Genomic DNA, 19,690 nt, shown 5'->3' on the forward strand with positions numbered 1-19,690 from the left:
GTCTGGGACAAATTACCAAGCTCTAAAAAAATAAGAGATATGGTAAGAACTTACCCTTGTTATCTCTATTTCTACGAAGTCCATAGGGTTCCACAGGATACCTTGGGGTATAGGTGATGACGTCAGTCTTCAGGTACCACAGAGTTAAAGTTTTCAGCCTCCCAGGATGCATCTGGGTCCCTCTCCTATACCCCGCCCCCGGGCCAAGGCATCTCAGTTACGTCACAAGCCATAGGCCGGAGGAGGAGAAGAAAGAGAGAGAAGAAAAATCTGGAAACACACAAGAATCACATTCTCACCATAGGGAGACGGAAAAACCGGTAACCAGAATAAAGCGCATCTGCAGTACAGGTGCGCAGGGCAGGAGTCCTGTGGAACCCTATGGACTTCATAGAAATAGAGATAACAAGGGTAAGTTCTTACCATATCTCTTATTTTCTACTGCAGGGTCCATAGGGTATCCACAGGATACCTTGGGGATGTCCCAAAGCAGTATCCTTTAAGGGTGGGGACGCTCCTGTGCTGAGTGGAGAATCCGCCGCCCGAAGGAAGCATCCTGAGAGGCAAAGGTGTCAAAAGCATAATACCTCACAAAGGTATGGACAGAAGACCACGTAGCAGCCTTGCAGATCTGAACTGCAGAGGCACCACGTCTAGCTGCCCACGAAGGACCTACAGACCTAGTGGAATGAGCCCTCACCGAGGAGGGAACTGGAAGACCTTCATGAAGATAAGCTTCTGAAATTGCCACACGAATCCAGCCTGACAAAGTCTGCTTTGAAGCAGGCCAACCCTTTTTACGGAAGCCATAGAGGACAAACAAGGCATCCGACTTCCTAAAAGAAGAAGTGCGGTCAACATAAATTCTCAATGCCCGCACAACATCCAAAGTGGCTTCACCCACTGAAAGTCCAGGTGAATTGAAAGCTGGCACAACAATTTCTTCATTGATGTGAAACTGGATACCACTTTGGGAAGGAATCCCAGATGAGTGTGAAGCACCGCCCTATTCCTATGAAAAATCCGAAAAGGGGGTCTACAAGACAGAGACCCTAAATCAGACACACGTCTGGCCGAGGCAATGGCCAGAAGGAATATGGTTTTAGCTGTAAGCCATTTAAGGTCCACTGAGCCCAGTGGTTCAAATGGCGGTCCCTGGAGAACTCTCAGGACCACAGCCAAATCCTAAGGCGCCACCGGTGGAACAAAAGGTGGCTGAATGCGAAGAACACCTTGCATAAAGGTGCGCACATCAGAGAGCGCAGCAATCCTATGATGAAACCAGACTGACAGAGCAGACACCTGCACTTTCAGAGAAGCCAGGCGAAGCCCATGATCCAGGCCAGCCTGTAGGAATACCAACACCCTAGACAGGCAGAACTCCCTAGGAGAATACCCTCTAGGTCGACACCACCGGAAGAAAGTATGCCACACACGATGGTAGATTCTTGTCGAGGATGGTTTCCTAGTTCTTAGCACGTTTTGCACCACAGAGCCGGAAAACCCTCTGGACCTTAACATAGCCATCTCAACAGCCATGCCATCAAAAACAGCCGAGTCAGGTCCGGGTGAAGACAAGGACCCTGTGACAGAAGATCCGGTCGTAGTGGTAACCTCAGAGGAACGTCTACTGACAGACTCTGAAGGTCGGAGAACCAGTGCCGTCTGGACCACTCGGGTGCTATCAACAGTAGCGTACCTCCTTCTTGTTTGAATTTCCGGATTACCTGCGGAAGAAGGGAAAAACGGAGGGAAGAGGTAGGTGAACTGGAACGTCCACTGGACGGACAGAGCATCTACCAGAGACGCCTTTTCGTCTCTTGTTCGATACCTGTACACCGGCAACTTGTTGTTGTGTCGGGACGCCATGAGGTCTATCTCTGGGAGACCCCACCTGTCCACCAGAAGCTGAAAGACCTCCTGGTGCAAAGACCACTCTCCCGGATGCACGTCCTGCCTGCTGAGAAAATCCGCTTCCCAGTTGAGGACTCCCGGGATGAACACTGCTGATATTGCTGGGAGATTGCGCTCCGCCCAGACCAGAATGCAGGACACTTCTGCGAGTGCTGCCCGACTTCGGGTTCCTCCTTGCCAGTTTAAATAGGCCACTGTGGTGGCGTTGTCCGACTGGACCTGCACAGGGTGACTCTTAAGAACTGGCTGTGCCAGCTGGAGAGCTCTGAACACCGCACAGAGTTCCAAGATGTTTATTGGAAGCTCCGCTTAACTTCAGGGGCTCTTCATAGCCCCCCTCTGCACAGTGCCTCCGACTCCGGCCAGGCACCGACGAAAACTGAGATGCCTTGGCCCGAGTGCAGGGTATAGGAGAGGGACCCAGATGCATCCTGGGAGGCTGAAAACTTTAACTCTGTGGTGCCTGAAGACATCACCTATACCCCAAGGTATCCTGTGGATACCTTATGGACCCTGCAGTAGAAACTTAGCTTATCAGAGTTTGGCCTCGATAGCTTAGACAATCTTCAGTGTGTAATCCAACAAAACAAAATTATTGTGTCATCCAGTGGCGCTGGATAAAAAAATAAAATATTACAAAACACGAGGTATTAGGATAGTACTTAATCCTTATCATGAATTGGAAATCCTGCTGGTTATCCTTTTGTATCTGGAATTCTCAAGATCTTCATACTTTGTCCATATGATACATGTAACAAAAATAAATGGTAAAAAAATTTCTTAATAGTCTGATGTAGTTTTCCTATTAATGTCTATATGCAGAATGACATTGTTCTTGTCAAATAGTCACATATAATCGATGCGTACCCCACTCACATTAGGAAGTGTGGTTAAATTCCTAAAAAGGTTTCTTTATTCTTCCTTCCTAGTTGTTATTCCAAACAAATCCTTTATATCGTAACACACAAAAGATATGAGGGGTGAAGTGATGCGTACCCTACTCACATGATATAAATGCTGTAATCTGCATATAATGGTTTCTTTTCGGATATTTCCCCAAAGTATCCTCGGGGTTAATTCCCATATGATGTTTCCTCATAAAGAAGGAAATAGTATATGTTTGCGAAAAGCTTTTAATAACATATAAGATAAACTCAAACATACATAAAATAAAAAAGGTATATGTTGACCTGATAATGGAAAAATAATCCTCCGTCTCGTCAGAGAGGAAACAGCCAAAGTTGTCCAATAGTCAAGAAATCCCTGTAGCCAACGCGTTTCGACCTGTCCCCGCAGGTCTTTTTCAAGGTATAGGGATTCATGTATACACTGGTATCTTAAATACCATATGTGCTCAATTAGTCTCAATTGTGGCTTAATTAGTGTATAAACTACACGTTTCTATAGAAATCTATCTTAGGGAAAGTGGAAATACATGTTCCGGGGTTGGTGGTTACTAAATGCCTCCCAACCGGATTTCCTCCGGAAATGGTTAATCCCGTTCATCTCCTATTATGTTCCCCCAAGACTCGCTACCCACGTGTGAACCTCCTCCATGTGCGTGGTGTGCGCGTGTGCTCCCAAGTTCACAGCGCATCACGCCGAGGTTGATTCCACCGTCTAACCGGAAGCCGCGTCACTGGGCCGTGACGCACATCCAGAAACAGACGACCTAGGGCACAACAAACGGAGGGAATGTCTCACATTAGCAGCGGCCATATTGTAGCCTCATATCTTCAAAGAGGGTATTTAAATACATAATCCTAATGTTTAAACACAATAAATAAATGAGGTAAAAACATGTTAATAGGTAATGTAAAAAAATTATACATGGGGGATATATAAATGTTCTCATCCCATGTATAATCAGAATAAATACACAATACACATAATTCATACTTAAAAATATTAGATAAATAAGGATAGATGAGGATGCAGGAAAAGATAGCAGCAAATGTTCTTGTTAAAAATATATTAAAAACTAGATCTGGTAAGACCTTATAGTGATGAGGGAAGAGGCTGTTAGAGGAACCATTTTACCTCAAAATCTTGATTTAGACCGCAGGGGGCCAGTGTTTTAAATTTATAGATCATTCTCATCTCTTCCCTCGCGATGGCCCTCATATTATCTTTATGGCGTATGGACCCTTTCATGATCTTAAGTCCCCAAAAGTTTTTTATTCCATCTGCGGAACATTGATGTACATTTTTGAAATGGGCCGATAATGAGTGCGTTTCCAGACCTTTATTGATATTTCGGAGGTGTTCCCCTATACAAGTTCTGAGATTTCTCGTTGTCCTCCCAATATAAAACAGACCACACTTGCACTCAATGGTGTAGATGACATTTTTAGAGTTACATGTTATAAACTCTAATATATTCAAATCTTGGCCATTTATATTAACAGATGTGAACTTTCTTTCCTTTCCGGGTTTTTTCATGTTTCTGCACCCTAAACATAGGCCACATCTATGGAAACCAATAGTTCTATTTGTACTCAGGGTTTCATCGGATAGGTGTGCACTCTTTACTAATTTTGGGGCAAGATTTGCTGCCTTTCTGTATATGTGCACTGGTCTTCGAGGGATGACTCTACCCAAGATGGGGTCCCTTTCTAGTATGGACCAGTGTTTCTTAAATACCCTCTCTATTTCCCTATGTTGGGAATTAAAATCCGAAATAAAAGCCCACTGAAATTTTTCCTCCCTCATTTTTTTGGGTTTAGTCACCAGCAGCTCCTTCCGGAACAACTCCATTACTGTTTTCATTTTCTCTGTTATAGAATCTTCTTTATATCCACTGGCTATGAATGCTTCTTTCATTCTATTCGCTTGGTCCTTAAAATCCTCTATTTTTGAGCAATTTCTTTTTAACCTCTTAAGCTGCCCTCCTGGTATGGAGGCAAGCCATTGATGATGATGGCAACTATTAATTTGTATATATGTTGAAGAGTCCGTTGGTTTCTGATAGGATTTGGTTTGGATCTTTCCATCTTCCAAAAAAACTGTCACATCCAAAAAGTTAATGTGTTCCACTTGGATGTCAAAAGTTAGTTTGATGTTTTACTCATTAAGATTTAATTTAACACAAAAATCATCTAAAAGGCTTCTCTCCCCTTTCCAGATAAAAAAATATATCATCTATATATCGGCACCAGAGTACCAGGTTCGCACTATATGGGTTGTGGTTCCAGATATTTAAATCTTCCCACACTCACATAAAGATGTTTGCATAACTCGGTGCGAACCTGGTACCCATTGCGGTGCCGACTTCTTGCAGATAAAACGTGTCTTTAAAAAGGAAATAATTATGCCTTAAAATAAAATTAATACCCTGGATTAAAAATTCTTGCAGATTCCTATCAATATCCGATCCTTGTAGTGTTAATCTCACATCGTCGACTCCCTGATCGTGTTTAATGATAGTATACAGGGAGCTGACATCTGCACTCACCATCATATAGTCTGATTCCCATTCAACATTTGATAGTTTATTGAGAAAATCGCGTGTATCTTTTAAATGAGATTTATTGAGGAGAACCAACGGTTGTAAGTGGAAATCTATATATTCTGATAAATTTGTTGTTATTGAGTCAATTTCCGACACGATGGGTCTACCCGGAGGATGTATTGGATCCTTATGTATTTTTGGTAATACATATATTACTGGTATGACCGGCTTTTCTTTAGTCAGGAATTTAGATTCCATATCCGTCAGAATGCCCATATTCATATATCTGGCTATCATGTCTTTTAATTCCTCCTGGAATGCCTCCGTAGGGTCTCTTCTTAATTTCTTATATGTATTGATATCGTTAAGTTGCCTCAGAACTTCATCCTCATAGTCTGAGGTATTCATCACAACAATAGCCCCCCCCTTATCGGCAGGTTTTATAATCAAATCCTTTTTCTTAGCTAATTCTTTTAGTGCGTTCCTCTCCCCATATGTTAAATTATATTTAATTTTCCTGGATGTTATTTCTTTTAGGTCCTCCAATACTTGGGTTGCAAAAGTGTCAATAAAGCTACCCTTTAAGTGGGAAGGGAAAAATGTTGATTTTGGCCGAAAGGTAGACTTAATTTCTGGTTCTACTTCAGCTCGTGTGTTTGGGTCTGCATTCTCTTTCATTAAGAAGAACTTTTTCACTGTGAGTTTTCTCACATATTTTTGCACATCAATATATAGGGAGAAATCATTAATTTTAGTCGAAGGGGCATATTTGAGTCCCTTGCTCAACACAGCTTCCTCATTATGATTTAAAATATAGGTGCTCAAGTTGAAAATCTTAACTTTTCCACTTGTGGTAGTCCTAAAATTCGTATTTTGCTCAAGGTTGTTTATTCCTTGACCTTTTGTTGTTCTTCTGTGGACTTTTCTTCTCCTCTCTTATATTTCTTGCCCCCCCGTTTCCCTCTTTTTTGAATTTTAATTATGTCCTGTGATCACTCCTTTTCCGTCTCTCCCCTAAAAAATGTCTTCTCCGAATAGAGGCAGGTGCTTCCAATATTGGGTCGGACCTTTGGTGGTTAATGGGAGTAAAATTCTGATCTCTATGGGTCTGTTCCTCCCATTTATTCCTCCAATTATCTTTATTATAGCTTGTTTGATAAGTCTTCCTATATCCTGAATCATGAGGCCTCACTTGGTTCTGGTTATACCCCCTATTATATTTCTGTAACATTTTATGATGGTCTCCTAAATCTTTGTCCCTATAATTTGGATATTCCCTTGGTCTATACTTTCGACTAGTACCGGGGGAATGTATATTCCTCTGTGGTGCCTCATCTTCTGGACCCTCTCTCTCTGTTTCATTTTCTAGGGGGTTTTCCATATTTACTTGATTCTTGTCCCTATTGAATTTTTTAAATTTTTTTAGTCTAAGATCTTTCTCAATTTTCATTACTCTCTGCTCCGTTCTTTCTATCAGTCTTTTACATTCAGGTGAATTAATGAATGGTTGTACAAGAGATTTGTTCGTCTCATTTGAGGTTTTTAATTCCATTTGTTTTTAAAAGCTTCTGATGTAGAAGAAAAAGAAGCCTTTTTATCTATTTTCAAACCTTTTGTTTTGTTGGATTATATGTATTGGAGTCGGGTGAGCCTCCATTTGTTGTGTTGAACCAGGGGCGGCAGGTTTTGCGCACCATACTTTTTAGTCACTTTCTAAAAGACTGAATCTTCAGTGTGTAGGTTAGTTTCGCAAAAGTAAGATCCTATCCAATAGCTTGGAATGTATACGTGCACGGCGGTTGGATACACATGTGCAGTACATACAACTACCTTGCCCCTGCAATTCGCAAGCATTGAAGGAAGTTTGAATGAGACACAATCATTGCCGATCATGGCATGACATGATTGGTAAATGACCTGGTTAAATCATCTGTTATTACTGTTAATAGTGATGATAACAGATGTTATTTAATGGGGCAAAATTGGGGCCATAAATAAATAGATACCTTAATTAAAAAAGGAATTATCATAAAAAGTATAACACTGTTTGATATCAAACATTACTTTTAGCGTCATTTGTACTACAGAATAAATACCAAAGTCAGCTCTGACAGTCTCTTTTTTGGTAATAAGGGTGTAATAAGCTGCAACTTGGTAGTTTAGTAGACAATGGAGAAAAGAGACAGTTAAGCATCTTCATGGGTGGTCTCTCATTAATTTTTCTGATATTACAGATATGTAACAATGATCTTAATAAATATTTATAATAGAAAATTACAGTAGTAGCAAAAATGTGATAGCCAGACAGTGAGTTTGATAATTGAAGAGGTGGGTGAAGGTGTTATGTTACCTTTAATAGAAACGGATATATGTAAAGATAAATTTGACATTTGACATGAACATCAACAAAATAGATCAGCAAATAGACTAACATATAAAATAACAGTGTTACTATTTCTAGTTAATAACACCATCATCCATTAAAACAAGTATTTTTTCAGAAAATTGTTACATAACACCTTAATCCACTCACATCTTCAATTCTGAAATTAAATGAAATTGCCATGTACACACTGTGCTGGTACTCCTAATAGTGTATTATTTTATTCTATTCACAGGTTGAAAAACCAAAGAGATTTTTTTTTGGTGACAAGAAGAAATAAATGAATGAAAAAGACAGTGACCCAGATACTTGTAAACAGTACACAGTATACACACACTCACTACCAGTCAATGCTTTCAAACATCCCCATATTACCAGTTTTCACTGAATTTTAAATTAAAGCATAGAACAAATAAACAAAATTATGATTTTTTTTTTAAAACTCCAATTGTTTAAGAAAATGTAATAAAACATTTTGCCCTATCATAGTTTGCAGAATTAATATTGTTCGGGAAGTTCTTCCTTATACTGTTACAGGAGTTCCCACAAATGTGTTGCCCTTCTGTCCACTTCATCACAAACCAGCTTGATGGGGTTTAAGTGTGGAGACTGTGTTGGTTATTCCATGATTTGAAGCCTACATTCTTGTTCTTTACCTCAAAGGTAGTTCTGACATAGCCCAGAGGTATGTTTTGGGTCATTATCTTGCTGTGAGATGAACCCTTGACCAACTGGGTGTAGATCACACAGTATTGAATGGTGCTGCAAAATGCTGTGGTAGTCCTTTTGGTTCAGGCTGCCAATCACTCTGTGCAAGTACCCGACTAGGGATCCAGCAAAAGAGTCCTAGACCATTACACCTCTTTCACCATATTGACAGTTTGTGTCCTTGTTTATTTACTAATCACTTCCCGATGTATTTAAACCCAAAATTTAAAAGGGCACTGTTTTTAATAGCAAAACAGGGAGTGTTTTGTTGCCCCTCTTAAATTCATTGTTCTCTTAAATCTTTGGCTTAAACATACTAGGAAGCGGTGGCTTACTAAACCTCACACTGAGGAACCATCCTTTTGCCTAGTGAACCCATTACTTTTATATAGTTTAAAATAATTTTCTTTTTTTTACCTCTAACAGATTACTGCTTTATACCATTGCAGGTTAGTCACTAAAATTAAGTTTACATTTGAATTAAAACTGGAAAAATTAGGGTGTTCTAACACTTTGACAGGTATATAGAGACAAGCCCGGACTCACTGCATCAAAGTTTCAAAGCTGAGGTGCAGCTTCACTATAGAAAATATAAAAGGAAAAGAGGGCAGTAATTTTTATTTTATTTTATAAATGCATACCACCAGTGTCATATAGTAAATAGTAGCTGACGTTTTGGTCCCATGTGGGTGAACAGCACCGCAAAAACCAGTGGCCATGGAGAAGACATACAAATACATGTTCAATGTCTGCACTTTTGTACCTTAATTGGTCATACCCATCAGGTGGATCTCAGAGACTTGGCGTCTGCGTGTGGAGCCACGCTGGAACGCATGGCAAAACAGGAAGCAGGCATCTAATGCATAACCTCACACCTGCAGCAGCAATTGTTAGACCGCCCATCAGGGAGTATACTGCGGCACTGAGCTGTCCAGCTAAAGCTCAGGATGCCACATATCATGTGATCTAGCAGTTTCCATAACAACATAGTGACGTGCATGCGTAATAACATCATAACGTACCTGGCCTGCAACAATGTTTAGGTAGGTATCAATTTGATATGTGACACGTGTGAATGTGCAACTGAGTCTGTAAACTGAACCTGGCATGGATAAAAGTTTCTGCCGCTGCATTGTAGCACTTCGCAAGCTTATTCAGGGACACAGATATACAAGTGTCACATATCACATTCAATCAGCAGAGTCTCCTGGTGCGTCCTAGTTGTATTGCGACTTAGACACATTTTCTGCAAAAAAAGACGCCAGGCGTCAAGTCTCACAGTTCCTGGCGCGCCAATAGTGGCTGTTTGACGTGACTGCAGCAAAGACGAATGAGAACACATCTGTATTAACATGTTTATTGTTGTCAGTAACTCAGATATCAATAAACATACTAATCTGGGTGTGGCCTAAATATATCACCCTCCCCTTCAAGCACTTACATGATGGCCAACCTGTCTCAAACACTTCTTCTTACATAGTGGCGATAGGAGATGCTCCTTTAGTGCAGAGTTCAGGCTGTTGCTTAACTAAGCTATCTCTTGGAATTAACCAGCTACCTGCTGGATGATTCCCTATTTTGGGCTGCCAGACTATTCTGGAGGTGGGGACTCTTGCCTTCAGTGGCAGTGGTTTGCAGCTGGTGTAGTAGGGATGGAGGAGCATGCAAAGATGTTTCTATGTGGGCCTCCTCTGGGAGAACTTCAACACAGCCAAGCAGAGGTCTTTCTCTTAGTTCTCAGCCTCTCACTCTCTCAACTTATTTGTTTTTCATCCTCTTTCTGTCACAATGTTCTCCCTCTCTCTCAGCTGTTAGTCTCCCTCTCACAGCTGGTTCTCAGCCTGTCTTTCCCAGCTCTCAACCGGTCTCTCATAGCTCTCAGCTTATGTCTATCAGTGCTGAGCCTGGCTCACATTTGTCTGCCTTTGCTCTCAGCCTGACTCTCAGTGTAGTCATCGTCTCTCATAGCTGTTTCTCTCTGACTTCTCTCTCCCTGTCCCAGCCTCTCTCTCAAAATAGGTCTCTTTTTTCGGTGTTTCTTTCAAACCTTCCTCTCGGTGGTGCGCAGCTGGGGATAGCCAGGCATATAGCTGGTCAAACATAGAGAAATGGATCAAGCATCCCGCTTGACCAAGCTACAGCGATAAACAATTAAAACGCCTGACTATACAATTCATTATAAAACCAAAAGGTCTGCCGAGCATGACTTTGGCTTCAACTCAATATGCATACACAGCCGGCCACTGCTCCCGGTGGCCTCATTTAGCCGTTAGCCCACCAGGAAATGTCCCGGTGAGGTCTATGGCCAATTTGTCCCTGGATATATTTTACAGGCGGGACATCACTACTTTACAAATATTAAAATCAGACAATTTTACACATACCACATTACTGTCATCTGTGTATTATAAAAGGCAATAACTTCTTAAGGTCTATAGCTAATGAATAAGATAGCTTTCATTAGGAAGATGAAAATAGTGGAAAATTTTTAAATTTGTATACATAAGAGTATACATAAAATGTGGACACATTGTGTCAAAGTTCTTCATCTAAAATATGGATCCATTGTTCTTAGAGGCATAGAAGAAACTGTCTAGAAAAGGTATTTACCATCGATAGCATGTGTTATTACCATTTATTTATATTGTGCCATCATATGTTGCAGCACTATACTGGGAATATTAAATAATTCACATAATTCCCTGTCCCATTCGAGCTTAGTGCCTAAATTATCCACCACACACTAGTTTATTGTTGGCAGCAGCTGGCAAACTACCATTAACCTACCCGTATGGGTTTATTTTTAGACTGTGGTAGGAAATCGGAGACCATGGCAGGACACCCACGCAAACATGACGAGCATCTAGAGCAGTGATTCCCCACCTGGGTCCTCAAGGCACACTAACAGTCCTGGTTTTAGTGATATCCATGATTGTGCACAGATGGTTAAATCAATATAACTGAGGTACTAATTAAGTCACTTGTGCTCAAGTATGGCTATCCCTAAAACCAGGACTGTTAGTGTGCCTTGAGGACCGTGGTTGGGAACCTCTGATCTAGAAACTCTACAGATTGTGCCATCGCTGGAATCGAATTTTAAGCAGGAATCTATAGGAAACAAAAAAACAAGACCTATGCAACAGATTTCTTTTACTTACAGACATATTATCCTTGTCTAAGTGAATAATTCTGATCCAATACATAAATGACAGATTCATCCAATGACATGTACAGAAACGCACAATGACTATGAAAGGCACCATGTTAATTATAGGAGAGGCATTAATATTTCATGAACTGCTCCCTTGGAAGCAATGCCCTTTAGATGTTCACTGATTTGTCATGGTTGAGGCCTCTGCTTGTTGAGGCCTTTATCTTTATAGAGTCCATGGATTAGAATGAGTGTCCATGCTTCCAAGCTAGCCCTTGTCATCGTCCTTTCTTCCATGATACTCAGTCATGTTCCTTGACTAACGTCACCACTGCAAAGCTGAAGTTAATTCAAAGTAAACAGAACACCTGTTAAAAATAATTGTAAGCTCAGTGTTCTCTGTTGAAAGCAGGATATTTCAATTGATGTCTAAAAGTCTCAAATGATGTCTTCGGTTATTCACACTGAATTAGAATACACATCAAGTGATAAAACACCATATATACCAGATGCTTGAATGCATAAAAGTTATATTTATTTATATTTGTTATTTTTATTTTTTTTTTCATTGCTTTGCGCTGGCACAAAGTGTAAAAGTGTAATCATATCCACTTGTTCCTGAGTCTTCTAGAATACCGCATGCTGAAAGTCCAAATGGCATCATTTTCTCAGTCATACCACGGATGTCCTTTGCTCAAGCAGATATAAGCCCTTTAAAAATGTAATATGCAATTTATACTCCATGATATTCATACTAGACGTTTACAGCTGGGGTGATAATGTATAGTGAATAATACATTAAAAATAATTGTGTTGAACAGCCAAATGGTTTAGCATTATATTGAAGATCCATATTTTCTTACATAAGGCCCCGCATAATCATCTTTAATCCTCTTCAGGAGTGGTAGTCTATACAAAATTCATTTTATTTTTTTGCTATAACAATAAGAAAGGTTTTACAATTTAAAAAAAATGCAGTCAGATTCATCAGTGAATATTAGAGAATATTGGACTTTCTTTTGTAAATTAGGCTTCCCGTATAAAGGTGGCCAGGATATTTTTTGCAGGTTGGGTGCTGTGGACGCCTGAGATCCAATAGTTCTGAACCAGTGAAACCATTGAACACATCTTCATATTCTTATATGGAAGGTACTAAAAAAACAAAAAAAAGAAGAAAGTGAAATAAACAGGTAAAGCAAGACATAGGTCCAATTAAAATACACAATATTAATAAAATTGCCAACAAATCAAAATGCTTTCCAAGTGTATCTCAGCACCTCATGTGTGGTACAGTCTAGGTAGCATTCCAGGATTAAAATCTTCATAATGGTATATTAACAAAGGGCTGTCAGCCTCTAAGAGAAGAGTGGTAAGTGGCCTTCCTGCCACTGGTTAGAGAGGATACAAGGAGTTAGGTATTGCCCAACGACACAGTATTCTTGTGCGGATCCCAGGCACTAAGTGTTTCAAAGCTCTCACTGTTGGGTTTGTATAAGCTTGCTCAGGATTAAAGACCATTATTGTCAAAGCAGGTTGAGGCTAAGGGTTTTAGGGGTCTATTTACTAAGCAGTGTTAGGAGACAGAGTGAAAAGCGATAAGGTGCCAGCCAATCAGCTCCCAACTGTCATTTTTCAAACATAGCCTGTGACATGACAGTTGGGAGCGGATTGGCTAGCACCTTATCGCTTTTCACTCTGTCTCCTAACACTGCTTAGTAAATAGACCCCTCAGTAACTAAGCATCAGGTTCTAACACCCCGCGCTTCTAATGGTGCATACACACGATCAGATTTTTCCTTCAGATATGAACGATAACGATTTAAAAATCGTTCAGTCGTTCATATCTGAAGGAAAATCGTTCATATCTGACATGCCTGAACGATGGACGATCAACGATGCGCGTTCCCGATGGTCAGATAACGATTTCTGACATCTGATGTGTTTGCAGTCAGACTTGGACGATTCCATTCATTTTAATGCAGTCAAAAATCGTTCAAATCGTTCAAAACTTTGGTAAAATCGTTCAATCGTTCAGTCGTTCATCTGACAAATCTGACAAGTCTGACCGTGTGTATGCTCCATAATAGTGTTTATGCCCAAAAATTAAAAGGACAATGCTTTTACTAGTAGTGTTTTGCTAGTAAAATCATTGCCGTTTTAAATTTGGGGCATAAACACGATCAGAAGCAGCAAGGTTCAATAGATGCAGTTACATTTACAAAGATATTTTCAGAGTTTAAATATTCATACTGGGGTGACAAAGTTCTCCATGTCTAGAATTTCCTATATGCTAGTCAAAGCTACTGAAGCAGCCTAATACAGCTTTTGTGGAGAAATAGTTTTAGGCAGCTTTTTAGATGGCTTCTGGAATTTCCAGATTTTTGAGGCTTGAGCAACATTTTGGAAAAAAAAACGCTGTTTTGGAGGATAGGCTGGTTGCTTTAGTAGTAGTAATCTTTGCTTGAATGAGATCATCCTCTCTTCCATCCCACAAAAGTTTGCTGCCTAATACCCCTTTGACACTGAAAATGAAATTACCGTGTAATTCACTTTTACCCAGTAATTTGCTAAACAACCTGGGATTTTTCCCTGTGTGAAAGGGTCATCCCAGGACTAAATTCCCATGTCTCCAACCCTGCAAAAAACCAGGGTCGGAGACATGAGAACTTAGTCCTGGGATGACCCTTTCACACAGGGAAAAATCCCAGGTTGTTTAGCAAATTACCGGGTAAAGTGAATTACCTGGTAATTACATTTTTAGTGTGATAGACATATCAGACAGAAAATGGCAAAAACCTGGCATGCAAATGCCGGATAAAAGCCGGGTTTTATTCCCATTTTCTGTCTGAAAGTGGTATTAATGTTATCCTCTACTGTGCTTCACTCCTCACATTTCTACTTTCAAAACATAAATGACCCAGGCGCTGAGGAGTTACAAATTTTCAGGCTCAATGCAGGTTGTGTGAGGAAGTCACTCTCACTTAAACATGAATAAATAGAAAAGATGATAACTGCAGGGTCAGAAGGTAGCAAATTATTTCACTCAAATCAGTTACAATTATATAAAATATTTAATAAGAAATAAAGTTAATAAAAAGTGTATCAATATCAGTTGTGTAATTATACAGCACCAGACTGAATGTCCCGGAGAAAGTATATTGAATATAGCAGATATATATTAAAATGTCCCTGAGTTGAACCACTGGAATAATTAGCAGCAAGTTAAATGTTCCTATAGGAAGAGATCCAATCTGTTTTTAAAGTGGGTAAATGGCAGCTACAGCCGGACCCCTTCCAGCGTTAGACGGGTCATATCCACCTGACCAGCAGGTAATATCCACGCTGCTATAAAGTGATCTTTAACAACGGGTCTTCCTGCCAGATTTGCAGGCAATATGTTTTCTGCCATTTACAGACTTTAAAAACAGATTGGAACTCTATCTATAGGAACATTTATATAATTGTAACTGATTTGAGTGAATTCATTTGCTACCTTCAAACTCTGCGGTTGTTATCTTTTCTACTTTCAGAACATGTCCAGAATTAGATCCTCCCTCACCACTGATGCCACGAAAACTCATCCACAAAAACTACTGTAACTTTCTCCTTTCTGGCCTCTTCCTCTCTCCACTTCTCCCTTTATCCTTAATGCAGCTCATTCCATTTTCCTCTCCTGCTGTATGGTATCTGCCTCCCCTCTCTGCTGCCTGCTTCACTGGCTCCCAATCCCCCCTCAGAATCTAGTTCAAACTCCTCACCATCATATTCAAAGCCCTAAACCTCTAACCTCATCTCTGTCCCCTACTGCCCTTTCCACTCCGCCTCCAAATGCCAAGTCACCACCACTCAGGTCAGTTCCTCTCAAACGCACCTAAAAAAGTTTCACTTGAGTTGCCCCTTCCTCCTCTGGAATTCACTCCCTTACCTGGTCAAGACTCTCTATCAGTCTTCCCAGGCTTAAATGGACCATTAAAACACACTTCTTCATTAAAGTTTACCAGCCATCCTTTTAACACGACGCTCTTCACCTCTACCCCTAAACCATGTATCCTTCCCAGTTTATCTTACAACTGCTCAGCCCTTCCCATTAGTATGTAAGCTCTCACAGGCTGGGGCTTCCTCCCTCTTGTTCTTCACTAGCAAACTCCATGTCATTAGTGCTCCACTGCCTTGTCTCCTAAGGATCATGAAGTATTGAAGCAATTCCCACCCACGACTCACCACTGCATGCTCCTTCAGGCTTTTACGAGTTGCCCTACCCTTGAATCTGTTAATTGTCCTACCAAGTCTGTGTTTGGTACTTATGCTACTCTTTTGACCTCCAATATCATCTCTATGATGAGGATACTCACATCTACCTTTCCACCCTGCATGTATATCCCAGCGCTATCTTAAACTTAACATGTCTAAGACTGAGCTGATCATCTTCCCACCCCCTTCCATTACCTCATTTCCCACAATTTCATTATCTATTGATGGCACAACTATCTCCTCTGGTCCCAAAGTACGCTTTCTTGGAGTTATCCTAGACTCCTCCTTCTCCTTTAAACCACACATTCAGAACCTCACGAAGTCCTGCCATTTCCACCTAAAAAATATATTTCCAGGATTAGACCCTTCCTCACCCAGGATGCTACTAAAACGCTCATCCACTTGCTGATCATCTCCTGATTAGACTACTGTAACCTTCTCCTACCTGGCCTCCCAGTCTCCCACCTCTCTCCACTACAAGCCGTCCTCAATGCAGCTGCTCGGCTCATCTTCCTCTCCAGACGTTCTACATCTGCTTCCCCTCTCCTTCAAGCCCTACACTGGCTCCCCTTCCCCTTCAGATGCCAATTCACGGTTAATATACTCGCCTACAAAGCCCTCACCAAATCCTCTCCAACTTACCTCTCTCCCTTCACACCCCTGCCCGTCCACTTTGCTCAACAAATGCATGCCGCCTCTCTTGCCAACTGATTGCTTCCTCCCACTCCCGCCTCCAAGATTTGTAGAGAGGTGGAGAGTCTGATAGGGAGAGAATTCCAAATGGGCTTAAGACCCACTACTTCATCAAGGCCTTCCAGCTCTCATCCTAACCCACTTCATGCTCTTTCCTCCCTATCTACCCCTTCTGTGTCACGCCTGTCTGTCTGCCCCTCCCCTTTAGAATGTAAGCTCTCATAAGCAGGGACCTCTTCCCTCATGTGCTTCTCTTTACATTATCTTCTACTCCTTACTCCCCACAAGGGCACCTAACACGTGACTGCTAACTCCCGGCTGCTTATTGTGAGTGTTTAATCGCTATTACAGCAATGTATATAAACCTTGTCCTGCACTGTAATGTACTGTAAGTTACTTGTTTCTTGTTCACTTATTTGTTTTATGTACTATGTAAGGCGCTGCGGAACACTTGTGGCGCCATATAAAGGATAATAATAATAATATGCTATGGTTAGCTGTTGTGTACTGTACTTATGCTCTAATATTCAGTTATTGTTCAATGTTTGTGCACACTTTGTGGCACCTTATAAAAATTAATAATACCCATGCAAATGTATCCATATCAAATATATGACCTGCCCTGTAGGAAACCTGGCTAGGCAAAGGTAAGAAAAAAATATTTTTCTATTCTTTATTAAGGGAGCCCTGTGGATGCAAATCCCCATATACCCTGCATGTCAGTAATGTTAAGTGTGTTAATGCAGGATTGTAGGGGAGACATGAATCCATTCTTTTCTGGTATATATAATTTTAGGAAAGAACTCCCTAAAAATGTAATCAAATGCTTCCAGTGTACTGTGCTGTAACCTTGACTGTCAGTGTTAGGCCGATTACAGCACGAGAAGTACATCACAAAACTATAACAGAAAGACTAACATGACAAAAGCAGATTCAATTTGAGGTTCTTAGAAAATGTTATAAAGTTCAAGAGGAACAATATGATTATATGACTTAAACTGGTATTTAATCAGCTCATGTAGTTGTTCTTTCAATCAGTAATTCAATTACCTGAGAAAATCTGGAGCTTTGGATATCATATTCTCAAAGTCTGCAAACGCCAGTTTTCCATCACCGTCCATATCTGCCTCTTCAATAACCTTCTCACATACCAGTGTTACCTCTTCCTCCTCCAGCTCTTCTCGTGTCAGCTTATTGAGAGTTTTCTCCAGATCAGACTTACAAATAAAGTTGTCTGTGTTGAAATCTGAGCATGAACATAAAAAGACCAATTCTAAGAACAGTTTACCAATCAGTGTAGCCTGATGATATAATACACTACAGAGTAAATCTAACAAGTAAAAGTCTGGCAGATAATAGCACTGCTAGAAGTCAATGAATTAAAGCTACAACGCCTCAATTACTATGGGCAATTTAGAATTAATTTGGTGGCACATTGCTACTTATATTGGCTCAACATAACTGCGAATCCCAATAAACTTCTGGGCAATCTATTAAACCTCAATCTGGATTAGTAGAAAGATAACTGCGAACACATGTTGTATGAAGTTAATGTCTGTCTGCACTAGGACATGTATGTATAGTATCAGCCACTGATGTAAGGGGTTTTCTTACAGACACTTGTACATTTATAGGCCAAAACACATCATCCAAGACAGGGCTGCAAATTCTAAAAAATATTTTACCTAATTTTATTCATGACAACTTACCCAAGTACAAAACGGTTACTGAAGGGGATGTGCCCACTAACTTGTGGCATGGTTGTTGTACCTGGAAGACAGGCCTAGGCACTTTGTACAGCCAACCTCCTTGCATTGCCCCTGCTACTTACAACCTTCAAGTTAGCTGTCCTGTTTATTGTGTGGTCCATTGCCCTTCCCTGGTTTTATGTTGGCTTCATGCCTCCATTGTTTGCATTCTTTATTTTTCTCATTTGTAGAAATGCCACTTGACCCTACTTTATCACACCTTCTTGTCTGCCACTCTACCCTCTTCTGCCATGTGCAAAATACGAAGGTTGTCCAAAAATTAATGTCCAAATGCTCATAACTCTAAAATAATATGCAACATTTATTTGAAACTTTGTCAGTTTGTAGTTTAATATGTCTGCTAGCTATATATGTATTTTTGTTTAGGTAGTTCAAGAAATACCATGGAATCCAAGATGAAACAAAGAGCCATCATTGAATTTCTGGGAAAAAAAGGCTGCAGTGCTACAGAAATCCACAGAAGACTGAAAAAAGTGTATGGTGAGCGTACAATTGACTATAGCAATGTCAGAAGGTGGATGAAGTTTTTTCAATCAGGAGAATCGTCCATGTGCGACAAACCTCGTGGTGGCAGACCATCAACTGCAGTGACAGCAGAGAACCAACACAAAGTCGATGCCATGATTCAGAAAGACCGTCGTGTGACCATCAGAGATATCAGTGATGAACTTGAAAGTAGCCATGGCACTGTAGAAACACTAATCAATGATTTGGGATATCGTAAAGTGTGTGCTAAATGGGTTCCAAAGCAATTAACCAGGGATCATAAAGCCCAGAGGGTAGAAGTGTGCAATGACCTTTTGACCAACTTTGAAACCAACCCTGAGACGTTTTTGGAAAATGTCATTACAGGAGATTAGACCTGGGTATTCCTTTATGACCCAGAAACAAAGGCCCAATCAAAACAATGGAAACATCCAAGTTCACCTAGGCCCAAAAAGTTTAAATCACAGCGATCCGTAAACAAAGTTATGGCCACATTCTTCTGGGATTGCCGAGATGTTATTCTCATCGATTACTTGGAACCAAACCAAATCAATCAATCAACAGTTATCAATACATTATTACACTTAAGAAGCCATGCGCAAAAAAAAGGTCAACAATTCCACTGTCAAATGTCATCTTACACCACGACAATGCCAGATCTCACACTTCGATGGCAACATCTGCGGCCATTGCCAAAATGGGGTGGGCAATAATGCCACATCCACCATAGAGTCCTGATTTGGCCCCTTCTGACTTTCATCTGTTTGGTCCTCTCAAATACTGTCTCCGGGGTCAACATTTTGAAGACATAAACATTGTTAAAATCGTCATACGTTCCTGGGTCAAACACCAACCACTGGAATTTTTCGAAAGTGAATTCCCAG

General features: G+C 40.6%; 2 protein-coding genes across 3 annotated transcripts in view; one reads left to right on the top strand and one right to left on the bottom strand.

Moving 5' to 3' along the window:
• Window positions 1-8,108, top strand: part of SH2D7 (SH2 domain containing 7) — a 54,159-nt gene extending 46,051 nt beyond the window's left edge. The window contains exon 6 of the mRNA XM_088444058.1: window positions 7,984-8,108. Coding sequence (XP_088300184.1) covers window positions 7,984-8,028 — 45 coding nt within the window. The 3' untranslated portion in view covers window positions 8,029-8,108. The remainder of the gene's footprint in view (window positions 1-7,983) is intronic.
• A 4,012-nt stretch (window positions 8,109-12,120) lies between these two features.
• Window positions 12,121-19,690, bottom strand: part of CIB2 (calcium and integrin binding family member 2) — a 75,424-nt gene continuing 67,854 nt past the window's right edge. For both annotated transcript variants that reach the window (XM_088446681.1, XM_088446690.1), the window contains exons 5-6: window positions 17,602-17,797; window positions 12,121-12,759 (exon numbers count right to left, since the gene is read on the bottom strand). In XM_088446681.1, coding sequence (XP_088302807.1) covers window positions 12,738-12,759; window positions 17,602-17,797 — 218 coding nt within the window. In that variant the 3' untranslated portion in view covers window positions 12,121-12,737. The remainder of the gene's footprint in view (window positions 12,760-17,601; window positions 17,798-19,690) is intronic.

Source organism: Taudactylus pleione, unplaced genomic scaffold (genome assembly GCF_031769625.1).
Source record: "Taudactylus pleione unplaced genomic scaffold, aTauple2 ptg000019l, whole genome shotgun sequence".
Taxonomy (NCBI): domain Eukaryota; kingdom Metazoa; phylum Chordata; class Amphibia; order Anura; family Myobatrachidae; genus Taudactylus; species Taudactylus pleione.